This window comes from Colossoma macropomum, unplaced genomic scaffold (assembly GCF_904425465.1).
Source record: "Colossoma macropomum unplaced genomic scaffold, Colossoma_macropomum, whole genome shotgun sequence".
NCBI classification, from domain to species: Eukaryota; Metazoa; Chordata; class Actinopteri; order Characiformes; family Serrasalmidae; genus Colossoma; species Colossoma macropomum.
In genome coordinates this window covers 12564929-12581886 of record NW_023494787.1, presented here as the reverse complement: position 1 = coordinate 12581886, position 16958 = coordinate 12564929, and the positions used below count along the sequence as shown (strand labels likewise).

The 16958-nt window shown below is 38.5% G+C and overlaps 1 protein-coding gene across 2 annotated transcripts in view; it reads left to right on the top strand.

The window, feature by feature from the left end:
* Positions 1 to 16958, top strand: part of skiv2l (SKI2 homolog, superkiller viralicidic activity 2-like) — a 53111-nt gene that overhangs the window by 2520 nt on the left and 33633 nt on the right. Inside the window, exons 2-10 of one of the 2 annotated variants that reach the window (XM_036566170.1) lie at positions 530 to 787; positions 1989 to 2110; positions 3577 to 3698; positions 5660 to 5777; positions 8314 to 8428; positions 12145 to 12219; positions 12603 to 12656; positions 13242 to 13396; positions 13560 to 13727. In XM_036566170.1, coding sequence (XP_036422063.1) covers positions 775 to 787; positions 1989 to 2110; positions 3577 to 3698; positions 5660 to 5777; positions 8314 to 8428; positions 12145 to 12219; positions 12603 to 12656; positions 13242 to 13396; positions 13560 to 13727 — 942 coding nt within the window. In that variant the 5' untranslated portion in view covers positions 530 to 774. Of the gene's footprint in view, positions 1 to 493; positions 788 to 1988; positions 2111 to 3576; positions 3699 to 5659; positions 5778 to 8313; positions 8429 to 12144; positions 12220 to 12602; positions 12657 to 13241; positions 13397 to 13559; positions 13728 to 16958 lie in introns of both variants that reach the window. The other variant, XM_036566171.1, reaches the window with a different exon arrangement.

Sequence of the window (16958 nt, the reverse complement as noted above, 5' to 3'; positions counted from 1 at the left end):
ACATAATACGCATTCATAACCCTTTCACGTTACAGCTTCCTGTAAGGAACTTTTACAGGTGGACGTCTGGTTCCTATCACCACCACTGTGGACGATTCTGACCGATGTGTTTACATCTTAACCATTTAAATATGCAGGAATTTGGAAAGTCGCTGGAGTTCCCCTTTGGAAAGGTGCAGCCGTTCCATTCTAGTTCCTGCACATGTAACTGCAGCATTTAAGATGGAACGGAAATTCAAATAGTTTATCTGTATAGAAAATTCTGATCAACACGGAGCCCCGCTGGTGACATCCTGTATAAATAAAAATAATGCGTGGCCACGCCTCATTAATGCGTGGGAACGAGATCCTAATGCTTGGCCACGACTAAGTGAGGCGTGGGAAATGAGATGATTAAGTTGTGGCCACGCTTTACTAAGTCGTGGCCACGACTTAATCATCTCAATCCCACGCCTTACTAAGTCGTGGCCACGCATTATTTTTATTTGTACAGGATGTCACCAGCGGGGCTCCGTAATTTTCTGTCCAGGTTTGTCGTGGAAGCTCAGAGCTATACCTGATCGATCGGAACACCGCCTTCGGGTTTGAACAACACTACAAAATGGCGGTGAGTGTGCTCCCTTCTTAGTGCCCTAAGTAGGCCGCGTGTACTCCGAATGGAACCGGCCGGCAGTCCACGACATTCCGACTCGTAACTTCCTGCTGTCTGTGTGCTGCTAGTTTGTGCAGCTTCAGGGAATCAAGTGAAACACACATCTGAGTCTGAGGACTGAGATGGATAAGACAGGTGAGTGGACCCTGTTTCTTTATCTAAGTGTTCAGTTAAAGTAGTTTTTCTGCGTGTCTGTTTTTCTTCCTCCGCTAAAAAACTAGGTTAGCTTAAATGGTGGTAGACAACTTTGCCAGCTAGCTCAATTAAGCAGGACGTCTAGGTTTAATTTAATGCAGAGTTGTCTAAGTTGGTCCTGTGAGGCTGAATCAGCTTCTTCTTCGCCAGTTTCTTGTTCGAATTTTCCCGTTCCACCTTAAATGGATGCTGAATGTAGCTAGCTGCTGCACGATTTAAGGTGGAACGTGAAAATTCGAGCAAGAAGAAGCTGACAGCTTCGCCCTGGTCTTGCTCCTCCTTACTGCGTATTTTATTATTTTTTCCAGCTTTAAAAAAAACCCGTTTTGGCCCCATGAAAGGCTCGGGAACGAGCTGAATAGTAAATTGGAGCACAAAAACACCAAACTAATGTTCTGTTCAGTGGGACTAAGCTACCTTTTATATGGTCAAATGATTGACTTTTTAAACTTATTTTGTTAAACATAATTCCCAGTAAGTTAATCGACTTGATTTGTGTAAAGCTTAAAGGGGAACTCCACCGATTTTTCACAAGTTCTACGCAGTTAAATCTTTAAGATGTAAACAAAGTCATTCAGAGGGGTTTGGTTTGAAATGCTCAGTCAGAATTGTTGGTAACGCTTTACTTGAAGGTTGTCTACTAAGCACTGCATAACATGTTAATGAATTTATAAATCAACATTTATAAAGTATACATGTTTTACATGATACTAATATGGACTACTATGTCATTTCGCTGAGACATTTTTCAAAATAAAAGTCCTCATTTTCAGTGAAAATGAGGACTTTTATTTTGAAAAATGCATCTTAGTAAATCCACATTCCATAAAAAAGCGCAGAAGGCTCATGCAGGTTCACTGGAGGTTTTGGATAGTAAATAAAATGGCTATCTATGTGTTGTAGCTATTGTGACCCCTGGTTCCTATCACCACCACTGTAGAGATGTCTTTATTTACGATGAACCACTCTGAATGACCCTGTTTACATCTCAAGGACTGAATTATTCAAAATTTGAAAAATTGGTTGGACTCCCCTTTAATATTTTCTAGTTACTGTGTTGTCATCTGCACATTTGCAGCTGTCGGCAGTTGGCTGTCAGTTCCATGTCATAACAATCATATTGCAAATACTGTCTGTGTAGATTTGCCCCCACCTGGCCCGGATGACCTGCCTCTCTCCTTATTGGAGATGGGCTGTTCAGGGAGATTTGAGCTGCTCACACATCCACTGCCCAGCAATAAGGCTCTACATCCACAGGGCACAGTGAGTACTGGACATCAGTCCTGTTGTACCACTCCCACCATCTCTAATTTGCCAGTCTTGTCAATTAAAAAAAAGGCATCTTCGTCCATCCTGTCTGTTTTTGTATTGTTTATAACTCGATTGCACTGTTTTATGAGGTTAGTATTTCGCACAAAGACATCCTACTTTTGCGTGTGTACTTAAATATTTTTTTTCTGAGCCAAAACACTCTGTGTAGTATATAATTTGAGTAGAATCAAAGCATTTACATAACTCATACAAGATCTAAAAGCTTGATTTTAGCATAGAAAATCGTTTCAAACCTGAAGGTGGAGGAAAATGGGTGAAAAATGCCCCCCTTAAGAGCAGTGCCCTTTTACTTTAAATCTAAGCCATATCTATGTATGGGGATGATGATCAATAAACCTAAACACAGTTTGAACCACATTTCATATAGAAAGAAAGAAGAAAGAAAATCTTGCCTCAATAGTGTTTTTAGAAATTTAGAAGTTTTACAAAATTTAACATATAAATTATCCATTCTGTAAAACATGATGATAAATTGATGCAAGATGTACAAGTCTTTACATTTTTCCAAAACAACCAATCAAAGAGTAACATGAAAAGATTGTATTCTGAATTAAAGCTGAGATTTTTATCAGTTTATGTTTGAGTGATTCCACTATATTTTAATAAGCTGTGACAAAAAGAAAATTGCTCGTAAGACAGAAACACTTGAATGTGAATTTTGTTAATTAATTAAATAGTTTTTGTGATTTATAGTAGTTGCATAATTAGTTTGTGTAAATTCATGACATTGGGCCTCATTCGCCAACCGTTCTTTAGATGAAATCTAATCTAAACCTGCTTTAGGCAGTTCTTACAGAGAATCTGACATTCAGTGGTGTTTTCTTATTTGGGATTTGTTCTTCTGTAAGATCAGTATCGACTACTATTATTATTGTTATTACAAATACTATACCAAAGCAGTAGTCCTCAATGTTGAATTTGTGTTTTTCACATTTAATGGTCAGTATAAATTATTATCAGACACGACAGAATATTAGATTGGTATAACAAAACAACTTTTTTATGACTTTATAATTACAGGCAAATCGGGTGGCAGGAACAATAACACCCCCTCTAAATAACACCCTCAAAACTATGCATGTGTATAATGTGCTTTATTAAGTTCCTAAATCACTGTTTTTCAATGACAAATTTATCAGCTGACCCCAAAAAGCTTCCAGGGAGAATACATCCCAAAAATGTGGTCATCAAGATGAAATTTCTGAATTAATTAGACCACAGTCTCTCAGTAAATGTGTCGAGATCAGATTTGGGCCCTTCATTTGATCAGCAGAGGAAATGAAGTTGGGGAGCATATTTCCCTGGGGGCCTTCTTCCCCTAATTTACCCTATATGTATCATTCCACATTGACCAGAATTCTTTGACCTCATTTCATACATTGTTCCTCTCCCTTTAGCTTCCTCATGGGCTTCCTCCCACCAGTCTAGACCTGAAGATGGAGGTGGAGAAGCGCTTCCTGCGGGATCCTGCATGGATGCCCTTACACGACACCACTGATGCATTCCAGAAGTTTCTGAAGTATGAAAGCATCTCCTGAATGACTACAGCCTTCAAACACACACCTTTAAAGTCTTTAATGTCTTGAAGGTCTTGAAAGTTATACAGTGTGTATCCTGTATAGAGAACACATATAAATGTGGCTTTTTACTGCACAGTTTCTGCTGAGTGTAACGTATTAGGGAAAGCATAAAATATTTAATGTGCCATAACTTTTGCACAGGCCACAATTTATGTTTATTTCTTTTCCCAATATTTTGAATTCAACAAGAAAGCAGTAGCTGTGCTTTTAAAATGTGCAGAAATGTGTTCTCTGTAGAGGCTGCGCCTTTGTTTTCACCCAGACTTTTACATATGACCATATAGATCTTTGGATGGTTAAATGGTTCTTCTCTAGGATGGAGAACCTGTTGTATATGGTTCTTTAAAGGGCCCATATTCTGCATTTTTCTTATATTTCGTTTTTGTCCCCGAGGTCCACTTATAACATTTGTGTAAGATTATGTACCAACACCAGATCATTTTTACATGACCATATTCATACCTGTTTTTATTCCTTAGAATTAAACAGGCTGTTTGCGTTAATGTGCCTCTAAGACTGACGTATGTAAATGAGCTCTGCTCTACTTGGCAGCCCTGTTTTGTGCTAAAAGCAGTCCAGACTGCAACACTCTGTATAATCTCAGTGTAAGGGGGCGGGGCTAAACGGCTGTAGGCTGAGTAGGTAGATATATGTAAACTAATTAATTTGTTTTTTTTTGTTTTTTTTACGACATCACAGAAACAATGAATTCAAAAAGAAAGTTTTTGCAGCTTAGTTTCCATGAATGGACTGAGTGAATGGTATGTTTTAAAACTTGAACAGTGTTTACAAACTACAATAATCTCTTTTTTTTGGAAAAAAGTATGGTATGGGCCATTTAACGAACTTTTTACGAAGGGTTCTGTATTGCACCAAAAAGGGGTTCCTTTGTCATTACAAGTCATTAAACCTTTTTCTGGTGCTATGTAGAACCCTTTTGGCTAAGACCGCTCTGTGTTTAATGTTCGCTAAAGTACATATTAACAGCTGTTTGTCCAGATAGCAAATTTTATGTGGTCATCAAAAGCAAAGGATTTGCAAACTAAACTTGACAGTTTTTTAGGATAATATTAATTTGTCTAATTACTAATGTTGCCTTGAAATGGTCAGTGGGTGTAAGAAGGGCTGTGATTGTTATATTGTCGTCCCAGTCTGCACCACCTTTCCAAAGTTTGCCTCATTGACACTTTTTATTATTTTGTCCACAATAATAACTTATACAGTGTAGTTTTAAATGTTGCAAACTGTTCACCAGAGGGTATTTTAGATGTTTTATTCAGTATTTCAAGAAAAATCATAACAAATGAACAAAATGATGGATAATGTACTGTAATTATCAGTTCATATTACTTTTGGGAGTCAAGTTATCTACATTGAAATTTGATCTCCACTTATGAAAATTGATGAATTCTGGATATTCATGTTGTTATAATTTGATTTGCAGTGTGTCATTTTAGAATCTTCTGCAGCTCTAATCATTATTCTGGACACATCAAACATTTCATGTTTTATTCACAGCTTCCTAGCGTCCTATGAATGATCTGAAGCTGTGAAGTTTTACAGGACGAACATTTTAGAAACCATTTTAAACACATTTCTCTGCAACCAAACTGTTTTTTTTATTATTGAAAACTGGGATTCCAGACTTCCGAATGGTAGGATAGATGTAAATACCCTCACAGTAAAGCTTCTGCACTTTATCCTCATAATTATTGTCTCATTTCTGATTGAGGATGCTGGAGTACCAAGCCAAAACAACAGAAGTTGTGCCACTGGACTGCACTGTATTTCAGGGACTTTTTGCTCAGTGAAGCATCTTTTAAAGCTGTTTTTAATCAGTTAGAATTGATTGATTTGTAATGTCATTTGCATCACTATTAAATGCTGTTTTATGTCTTAGGTTGAGTAAGCGGGACAGACAGGTGGACTCATTGTTGCACTGTTCCCTCACTCCTCTGCACTCCGGCCTGTCTGTAGTGAGAGACCCCACCACCGGCATGCTGCTGGACTTCACTGAGGTAACACTTTAAGCTCAGCACTTCAAAGCAAAGTACTCACCCAGTGGCTGAGGGATACTGTACGTCAAACAGAAAGATGGAAACACTGTATTTGTTAATAGGACAGTCCATAACTTTTCCCTGTTATGTTTGAATATATATTATTATGTTTAGACGTTTTTGGACGCATGTTTAGACTTTTTTTTTAGACGCACCACTGACCTAGAGCATGCCCTTGCAAGCCTCCACTGCACAGCACAACAGCTTCCAGACCCACCATACTGCCACACATTCAGCCGCAAAGACCAAAACAACGTTTGGATGGTGTAAAATGCAAGAAAATGTTTTGCGTGTATTTAGGCTAAGCAAAATAGTGAGAAATCACACCTGGCACCATGCAATGAGTGTCACATGGAGTCACTGTTACTTTCCTGCCTTTTATCTGTGTCAATTTTGTGTTTTATCTGTATTGACATTATTTTCTTAAGCATAGACTGTGTATAAGTCTTGTTACAATGCCCCAATTCACATTAATTTGCGCTGAAAGACTTTGTTTACATCAAATCAACTGAACTATATAGAAATTTTGAAAAATGGTGGAATTCAAACAATTAAAATAGTTAATCACAATTGTTATTTTGTGTAGTTGATCACGGTTCATTGCATTTGTCGTATTTGCTCAAATTTGACATTAACAAAAGATTTTTTTGCCATTTAAAAAGCAGCGCATTTTGTTATAGCTATACGTACAAAATATCAGAATCAGAATATCTTATACCTGTTCCATTCTAATATGACTGGATCAGCTCTGATCCCAGTCTACTGGGTCGGAGCAGGACATCCCTACTTAAGCTTCATTCAGATGTAGTTCAGTAATTCAGTAACATTATTTTTGTGCTGTGAGCGCAGGGTTCAGGTGAACCAAACAGTAAAAATCACATAAAATTTCCACAGAGTGAATTTTCATGTACCGTGTGTATCTATCACATATATATATTTTTTTTTACCCGATTTTATCCCCAATTTAGTCGTCTCCAATTCCACCCGCTAGTTAGGACTCCCCCAATCACACACGATGCTATCAACGCTAGGAGGGTGAAGGCTAACACAGGCTTCCTCCGAGACCTGTGAAGCCAACCACCGCTTCTTTTCGAGTTGGCGCTCACGCAACGTCACTGGACAGCCGAACGCGCTCGGAGGAAAACGCCAACCGCCAGATCTGTTACGTCAGCTAACAGACGCCTGCGCTGACTAGCATCGCGCTGAGTGAGTGATGGGGGGAGAAGGGCAGCCATCCCACCCACCCAGAGAGAGCGAGGCCAATTGTGCTCTCTTGGACTCCCGGCTACGGACGGCTGTAGCATCACCAGGGATCGAACTCGCGATCTCCTGATGACAGGGCCAACGCTTAGACGGTTGCGCCACTCGGGAGCAGTTGGCTGCTTTTTGAGTTATCCGTAGTTCTCCTATGAGTGCTGTTCACTGTGGTCTGCTGAGGTTGTCCTTCGGTGCTAACATTACTGATATTGTCAGCGTCAACTCTGTATTTTGCTTACTTTAGACTTGACATCCTTCAGTGGTAAATAAATTCACCTTGGCAGTAGCTGGAAATAACTTCGTTACGAATGGAGTTTAAAAGCTGTATTTGAATGAGACGGCTACAGTCACAGAGTCGTAGCCACAGCATAGCGAGCAGCTGGGCTTCAGTAGGCTGGAACTTTGGATGGTTCAAAGGGGCAAACTAAGAAAATGCACTAATGGTGCAAAAAATACGGAAGTCCGGAGAGGCCATAAGTTATTGCTATAATTTTCTGGATCGTTATCTTGAGATAACGAGTTAATTAACTTTTTATCTCAAGATAATAACTTTGTTATTTTGACATCACAGGATAATTAACTTATTATCTCAAAATAACAACTTCTCTTATCTCCAGATAACAAGATAACTAACCAGTTATTTCAGAATAACAACTTTATCTTGACATAACAAGATAATTAGCTTATTATGTCAAGATAACAACTTTTGTTATCTCCAGATAACAAGATAATTAACTTGTTATCTCAAGATAACAATCCAGAAATTAAAACTACTTTATGGCCTCTCTGGACGTCTGTAGTGAGTGGTGTAAATAATTTATTGCATTAATATGTTATTATGGTTTTCACTTTGACACCAGTAAAATAATAACAAGAATTTCTTGTTTTCAGTAAAGTTATTGATAGATTGGTTAGAAGAACAAGAACACATGTTTGGTTCCTGTTTTTTTGCTGGACTCCAGTAATTGCATGGATTTGTTCAATTACATCAGCAGCACCTGATTTAATTTATGAAAGGTTGGTTAAAAAATAGCTGTTGAATGATATTGTAAATACTAGACTTTGTCCAGTAGAGCTTTGGAAATGGAATATGTACTGCCCAGATAAATAGTTAGCTTTATACACCCTTTTCTCTTACATAGACTTAGTCAAGAACAGTTTTTCTTTCTCCTGTAACATTATTATTTCAGAGGTGCTACATTTTTCGTTTATTTACTGTTCATGTTTTCGTCTCTTAAAGGTGTTACTGGAACACACCGGCTTATCAGCAAAGAATTCTTTATCATTGCAAAGGCAGCCAGGACCTCCAGCTGAGAGCCTCCGAGGGAGTAACACAAACTACCCCTTTTTGCCAGGTACAACACTTCTGACTGCTGCTCTTTGTCCTCCCAGTATTAGTCATAGCCACTTTTTCTCTCTCAGCTTGCTCCTAGTGTTAGTCATAGTCTGTAGCTCTCCGCTGTCTCAGTGTGGGAGCTACCAGCCTGGAGAGGTGAAGACTAACGTGCCTCTTCCACTGTACATGAAACCAGCTGATGCAATTTTTTTTCAAACTGCTGCCCACACATCAGCATAGAACAGCTCAGTGTGCTTTTGAGGAACTGCTCTGCTTTGTTCTGTCTGTATAACATATGCCCTCGGTTGGCGGGCAGCTCTCTGTGTAGACTTTATATAGAGCTAGGGGTGAGCGATATGGCAAAGTACATCACGGTACTCAAAGACGTTTTCATGGTACATGAAACAATATTTAGTTTTTCTGAGGTTTACCACAAAGGTGGAACAAACACAATGCACCAGTGAAACAATGCCACCACATTTACACATCAAGAGCAATGACTTTTTTTTTACACTATGTAAGATTAACAGTCTCACATAGTGTAAAAATTAACGATCATTTATGGGAGTCCAAAGTACAGCCAGCAGTGCAGTGTGTTCTTCTGCACATTGCATGCAATTACACATTTCCATCAAATCCCCAAAACATACATAGCAACGTTTTTAGAAGGAACAGCAGTTGTTAAAAATAAATTAAGATGGCGTGTGGCATGCTAAGACTGACATGCAATCAGTTACTCGGTGTCATGGCTCATAAATTATGGGGAAAGTGACCACAGTCTTTCTTGATCTCTGTTCTTCACTCTCCCCCAGTTAATATAGTCTCTGTTCTTCTCTACAGTTGTTATTGTTGAATTTGTCCTCTTGATATTTCTTTTCCTTTAAAGAAGATATGATAATCTTTACTAATCCCTGAAGGGAAATTCAGCTGTTCCAATACTGTAAAGTGTAAAATGCCACTCACCCCAGAGTTCAGTATGTACGATAAAAGGTAAAAACTATGCCAAAAAGCACAGTTGCTCCATTTTTGTTTAAAATAAACATGTAATTTACAAGCCCTGCGATAGACTGGCGACCTGTCCAGGGTGTATCCTGCCTTCCGCCCAATGACAGCTGGGATAGGCTCCAGCACCCCACCGCGACCCAGAAGGATAAGCGGTTTAGATGATGGATGGATGGATTTAATTTACAAGTGTTTACAAAGTTGGCCTTATGGCATATACAGTAACTTACAGTTGAAGTCATAAGTTTACATACACTTAGGATGAAGTCATTACAATTCATATTTATCCCCTCCACAGATTCCATACCAGCAAACTATAGTTTTAGCAAGTTGTTTAGGATCTGCTTTGTACATGACACAAGCAATTGGCGATTGTTCCAACAAATGTTTGCAAATAGATTATTTCACTTATTATTCACTATGTCAGAATTCCAATGGGTCATAGGTTCACATACACCACGTTGACTGTGCCTTTAAATCTTGAATTCTGGAAAATGATATCATGGTTTTAGAAGCTTCTGATAGGCTAATTGACATCATTTAAGTTAATTAGAGATGTACCTGTGGCAGTGTTTTAAGGCCTACCTTAAAGGCCTACTTGCCTCTTTGCTTGACATCAGGGGAAAATCACCATGGGACCACAATACCATTCAGGAAAGAGACGTGTTCAGTCTCCTGGAGATGAACATACTTGAACGTACAGTGCAAAAAGTACAAATCAATCCAAGAAGAACAGCAAATGGCCTTGTGAAGATGCTGGAGAAAAACAGGTACAGAAGTATGTATATCAACAGTAAAAGGTATTGATGTGACCTGAAATGCCGCTCAGCAAGGAAGAAGTCACTGCTCCAAAGCTGCCAGAAGTAAGCCAGGTTGCAGTTATTAGATGCACATGGGGACAAAGGTCTTACTTTTTGGAGAAATGCCCTCTGGCTTGATGACACAAAAATGAAACAGTTTGGCCAGAATGACCATCCCTACCGTGAAGCATGGGGGTGGCAGCATCACATGTTGTGGGGGTGCTTTGGTGCAGGAGGGACTGGTGAACTTCACAAAGTAGATGGCTTTATGAGGACGGAAAATTGTGTGGAGATATTGAAGCAACATCCCAAGACATCAGCTAGGAAGTTAAAGCATGGGCACAAATGGGTCTTCCAAATGGATAATGCCCCCAAGCGTTCTTCCATAGTTGTGGGAAAATGTCTTAAGGACAACAAAGTGAAAGTAATGGAGTGGCCATCACACAGCCCTGACCTCCATCCCATAGAAAATCTATGAGCAGAACCGAAAAAGCTTGCACGAGCAAGAAGGCCTGCAAACATGACTCAGCTACACCAGTTCTGTCGAGAGGACTGGGCCAAAATTCCAGCGACTTATTGTGAGAAGCTTGTGGACAGCTACCTGAAATGTTTGACCCAAGTTAAAGAATTTAAAGGTAATGCTAACAAATACTAACCCTGTGCATGTAAACTTCTGAGCCACTGGAAATGTGATGGAAGATATAAAAGCTGAAATGACTCATTGTCTCTATTATTATTCTGACATTTCACATTCTTAAAATGTAGTACTGATCCTAACTCACCTAAGAGAGGGAATGTGTACTAGGATTAAATGTCAGGAATTGTGAAAAACGTTTAAATGAATGTGGCTGAGATGTATGTAAACTTATGACTTCAACTTATCATACACAAACGTAAATATATTAGTCACTACAGTGTAACTTATACATACAGAGAGATTCACTCGAAAGAGGCCCCGAATATTCTGTTGTAACTCCTGTCAGGGTGAAGCAACCTGAACCAAAAAAATACACAACATACCTTGACGTATGTGTAATCGATTGCATTACATGCGATGCTGGATGATCTCCGTTTTTCTGCCAGACACATGAAGGGGTACGGGGGTATGCACCCGGAAGCTGCAAACAGAGGTTAAACGTTGCGATGGCTGTCCGGCACCTACCTCATCACTCCAACGCAGGGGCATCCCAGCTTGTTCGAAGCTCCATATACTGAGGAGCACATTGCACGCTGTTTTGTTCAGATTGCTTCGTTATTACAGAATATTCGGGGCCTCTTTCGAGTGACTTACCCTGTACAAAATTACAGGCTTTGTTTAGCAAACACAGTGATGACAACATGGAAATAGTAATGACATCACACATTCACATTACAAATGCAAATGGCTGTTGGAATATTAATTATGTGATTGTGAAGCCTTTGTAAAGCAACTTTGTGTATGAGAAAGGCATCATATAAATTACACATTAATATTATAGCTATTATCATTATTATTATTATTATTATCATTAATGAAGTGACTCTTCACTAGCTGTTGTTGATTACGATTACTGTATAATTTGTATTTTTTTTATGTTCAGTGTTGTAGAAGTACTGATGAGACCTTTAGTGTACTCCCAAAAGCGTATCATTGGTGGTGGGCAATATGATGACACTTTATTGGTTTTGTGTTATGTCACAGTATGTGTTTCTGAGTATATCATACACCTGAGCACACCTATCGTGGCATTGGGAATGGGCAGTGGTGCTAGAGATAGCTTCCATGTTATATATTTTTATAAGTATTTTTAGCTGAATGAGCTGGTCAGGAGGAGAACAGCTCCTAATCTAATGATTTGTTGCTATTATTATGGAAACCCTTTCGATTTTTGATGCACTGTATGTCTCTCGGTTAATTCATTGTTGTTTTGTCTTATTTGACCCCCATTCTTAGCTGGTATGGAGGAGCTGACATTGGAACAGATAAAGAAAAAATCTGAGCTGGAGGAAGACATTGACTTTGAACATGGTATGATTATATTTTGTCCTTTTTTAACAGCATCTTGCTTGACATTCTGTATGCAGCTAGGTTTTAGTACGAGTATGTGTCATTTAAATATGAACATGCAGCATCCAATCAGATTTATGGACTATTACATACAGACTGAGAGTTTTTAGTTTTTCTAACTATGTTCTTAGAATGTTTTAAAACAAAAATTGTGAGTTTCTGTATTTCTATGTATTTGTGTAGGGCTTTACTGGCAATGACGTGCGTATTTCTGAGAAAGACAGACAGTTTAAAATAAAATTTAAGACATTTGCACAAAGTTAGCGTCATTCGGATGTTGAGAATGTTTATGGATGTTACAGAATTGCTTATGCACAGAAATGGCTGTTTTCTTCTTGTTCTAGATTTACTGACAGTGCCTCCAGGGTTTAAAGCCGGCATGGACTTCAGTGACAAAGGTTTGATCCGCAGTTGCTTTTGTCCTTTCCAGCCAGGACTGCATGACATGGACAGAAATATGTAGTTATAGTTGTGATATGCCTTTAGAGATGTAACAAGACATAACATATTGAATTGTTTTGAATTCTCTCGTATTGTATTGTGTCGTTGTAGCATGATTACCTAGCTTGTGGCTAAAGTATTAGATTGGGACACTGTAAAATGCAGATTTTGTTTCAAAATGTGTACTTTTAGAATATTGAATACTCTAATAAACTGTAATAAGCAGAAAATAGAAACATTAGCATATTAATTTAAGGCACATTTTCAGCCACTCCTTATTTTTGCTATTGAGATACCACTGTAACCTATGAGCTGTATCATCACCACTGGATGGCCTGCAGTATTTTTACTGAAATTATTTACATGTATTGTATCATGAGGATGTGTTTGTTCATCAAAGCTTTCACAGAACACTCATCAGACAATATCTGTGATTAGTCTGTGCTCTAATTATGTAATCATTGGCATGCTGTAGCCCTCTTTGGTATGCACATTGCAAAAGCTCACATCTCACCCTGTTTCTGTATAATATTTAATTCAAGCCAAAACCACGAAAGGTGAAGTGAACCTGCTGTCACTCCTGTCCACTTTTGATGACATAATTGATCAAACACCTGAAGAAAAAGAGAAAACCTCAGAAAGTGGAGAGTCATCAAAACTTCCCAGAACCAACAGCCTTGAGGATCTGGGCATCAAGGTAAAAGCATGAAAGCAATCAAATCAATATCAGCTCAGATAATCACATTAAAACGTCAGTAAAATGTCCGGTATGTAAAATATGCATTTTGTAAGTCAAAAGTCCGGTTAAAGTTAAATGTCCTTAATTTTATTTGTTTTATGTCTCTTGTTTCTCTTTCCAGGACACAGTGCCCTCCCCTGCTCCACCTGAAGCCTCAGCAGCAGACAAAACAGATGAAGCAAAGAAAAAAGACAAAGAAGAGAAGAAAGAGAAGAAGTGGGCGGTGCCTGTGGATATCACTTCCCCCTGTGATGATTTCTACAAACGGATTCCTGATCCTGCTTTTAAGGTACACTCTTAAACAAATGATTTGGTTCAAACAAATGGTTCTTTAATAAAGGCAGTGGTTCCATATAGAACCATGAACCCTCAAAGACTCAGTTAAATGCTTAAATGATTTATTGCATGGTCAGATGGTTCTTCTCTATGATGAAAAACAGTTGTGCATGGTTCTTTAGGCAACACTTTATTCGGACAATCCACTGTAGATGCTTTGTAGATGCTCATTCTATCTTTAACTAACATTCAACTAAATACTTATGAAATGCAGCTGAACTTTAAGTTATGTGTAAAAGTTTCTGTTAAATCGAACCTTAACCTCAAGGCAAAACCTACACCTACTCCTAGACCTAACCCTAACCTTAATGATGTTGATAATCAACTGAGTATCACCAGAAAGTTTGTTAACCCTTTTAACAATGGTCTGATATAATGGTGGGCGATATGCTGATATTTTATCGTTATCATGATACATTTTTTGTAAAAATAAAATAAAGTTAAATAAAATAGTGATTGATAATATGCTTTTATGAGCAAACCAAGGATATTCTCAGTAATTAAAGAGCACTGACCTGACTAGCTGCATGTTTCATTACAAAGAGAGTATATTTTGACTCATTTAATTGGATTTTGTGCAGCATTGTATCTGAAATGTTAAATAATAGTCATTATTTCCATAGTTGATTACTTGTGTGTCAAAATATTGTGAAAATGTCTTTAAGGATCATGATATACATTTTTTTTTCATATCACTGACCCTTAATTCTGTATAGCACCAAAATAGGTTCCACTACTGTTCCAGTTTAAAGAAGGTTTTTCAGTATAATGTATGTATAACCCTTTTTGCTAAGAGTTTTGTCAGGGCCAGCATTGTGCATTTGATTTTTCACCAAACTATCACTTTAAAAGGTTTTAAAAGGTTGCACTTAAAACATGACATCAAGAGCAAGGAACAAAATCAATAACAGGATAATAAAATTTTGTTTAGTCATTGGATTTCAAATGTCTATATGTTGCTGCTTAGGGTTTGCATAAACTAGTCAACTAATAAATCCACTGCTTGGTGCTGTGGGCAGCAGTTGAGGACGGTGCCTGAAATAGAGCAACGGTAAAAACTGCAACGAAGAGGCAGGAGGAGAAAACAGAAATCAGGTTTTCTGCAAACAGTTTGAGTCAAAGTCAAAAGTACTTTGGTGTTGGCGTAGAAGGAGACGCAGGAGAGGTCATGATTCTGATGCTCTTATATTAAAAAAATAAGCAGAAAGGCATATAACATAAGAGCCAGTAGCCATAGGCGCTTTCACCTCACACTGACTCCCCCAACACACAAACAGCCCGAACCCCAGACACAAAATAACACAAACAAAACGCAACACATCTTTTAACTAACAGACAACAACATAAACAAGTCCCTTTTCTGGACGATGCACACCTTCCATGAGCCTCTTTACATGGCCCTCTGCGTGGCCTCGCCTCTAGAGCCTCTCGACAGCAGCAGGGGATGCTACAGTTCTTTATTAGCATGCAAATACAACACAAGATTAAACCAGTTCGACTGCAAGCTGTGTAAGACTGCGCTGAAATACAGGCTTATGAGTCAGATTGGATGGGTTTACAGGACTGCAGACCATTTAGCATGGCATATGCACAATGAAGACTATTCTATTAAAGAAAGTGGAGTACCGGTCTGCAAATGAGTCAAGTCAAGAGGCTCTGCACGAGGATATCTCGTTTACTTACTGTCTACAGTTTCAAACACAATAATAACTTCTTAAAATGGGAGATTTCCTGGTTCAGCGATTGGGGCTACATCTCGCTCTGAAAGGCTCACTGGTGAGCAGAGATGCAGCTGCTTGCTGTTAGACTTATGGCTGGGAAATCATTTGTTTCGGACTGAGAAGACTAGTGCGCGGACACATGAATCGGCAGGGCCAGTTTAAATTCTCTGTGGGAGGTGAGGTTCTGAGAGATGTGGTGATTTTAGCATGCAGTCTGTATATTTCTGTGTGCAGAGTGAAACTGAAAAATACTGAAATTCAACAAAACACTCCTCAGCTCTGCACATCTCACACCTCAAACCATGACATTTGCTGCTACACTCTCAGAAATAAAGGTACTAAACTGTCACTGGGGTGGGACCCTCAAGGGTACATCTCAGTACCTTTAGTCAGGTAACATAACTGAACCATAATCCAGTGAAATTATGTTTTATAAGTTGTACTGACTCCACACACCCCGTCTCGTCTCCAGGCTTTTTATTTTATTGTTCTGTTTTAAAACATTCGGTTATGAAAAGATACAAATCTGTACTTTTCACCTGGAAAACTTATTTATGGTACATAGTTTGACCACTGTTGTACCTTTGAGGGAACATTTACACTGTTTGTACTTTAATGAACGAAAAATGTACCTACACACAACCTTTATTTCTAACAGTGTAAGGCCAGCCCCTTTTAACACATTACTAACTAAATACTTTTCACTGATGTCTCATTTTTATGTGGTAATGACAGGGCTGAAAGATTAGGGGGGGATATCTAATTGTGATTTTTCTGACCAATATTGCAATCGTGATTTATATGTGATTATTTTCTGTTTTCATGTAGTATGTCATACTGACAGTTCATGAGTTCTGCGTTGTTAGGTTAAAGGGCCTATATTACCCGAAACCTAGTTTTCCTTGCTTTTTGGCAATAAAATTTACATTTACGACATTTGGCAGACGCTCTTATCCAGAGCGACTTACAATTTGATCATTTTACACAGGTAGGTGAAGGTAGTGTTTGGAGTCTTGCCCAAGGACTCTTATTGGTATGGTGTAGGGTTCTTACCAAGGTGGGGATTGAACCCCAGTCTACAGTGTAGAAGGCAGTCCTTTTCACTCCTCAGCCTGTTTAGTCAATGTATGGAAACCAAGCTACAAAAACAGCTAGTTTTAAATTCATTGCTTTGGTGCTGTCACAAAATCATTTACTATATATCTGGGGGGTGTGGGGGGTGGAATGAAATACTACAAAGATGTAGAATATAGACCCTTTAAATTTCCCCATTTAAGACTGAGTTGAATATTGTAGAATGCAATTAAAATTGCACTCTTTCAAATTGACTTAAATATAAAAATGATTCATTGTGCAGCCCTAATGATGATTAGTCAGTTAGCAAACTACTGAATGGCTAGTTGACTAGTGAAAATGAATAGTTGTGCAACCTCTTTGGTATTATGTCATTTGTTGCTTGGTCT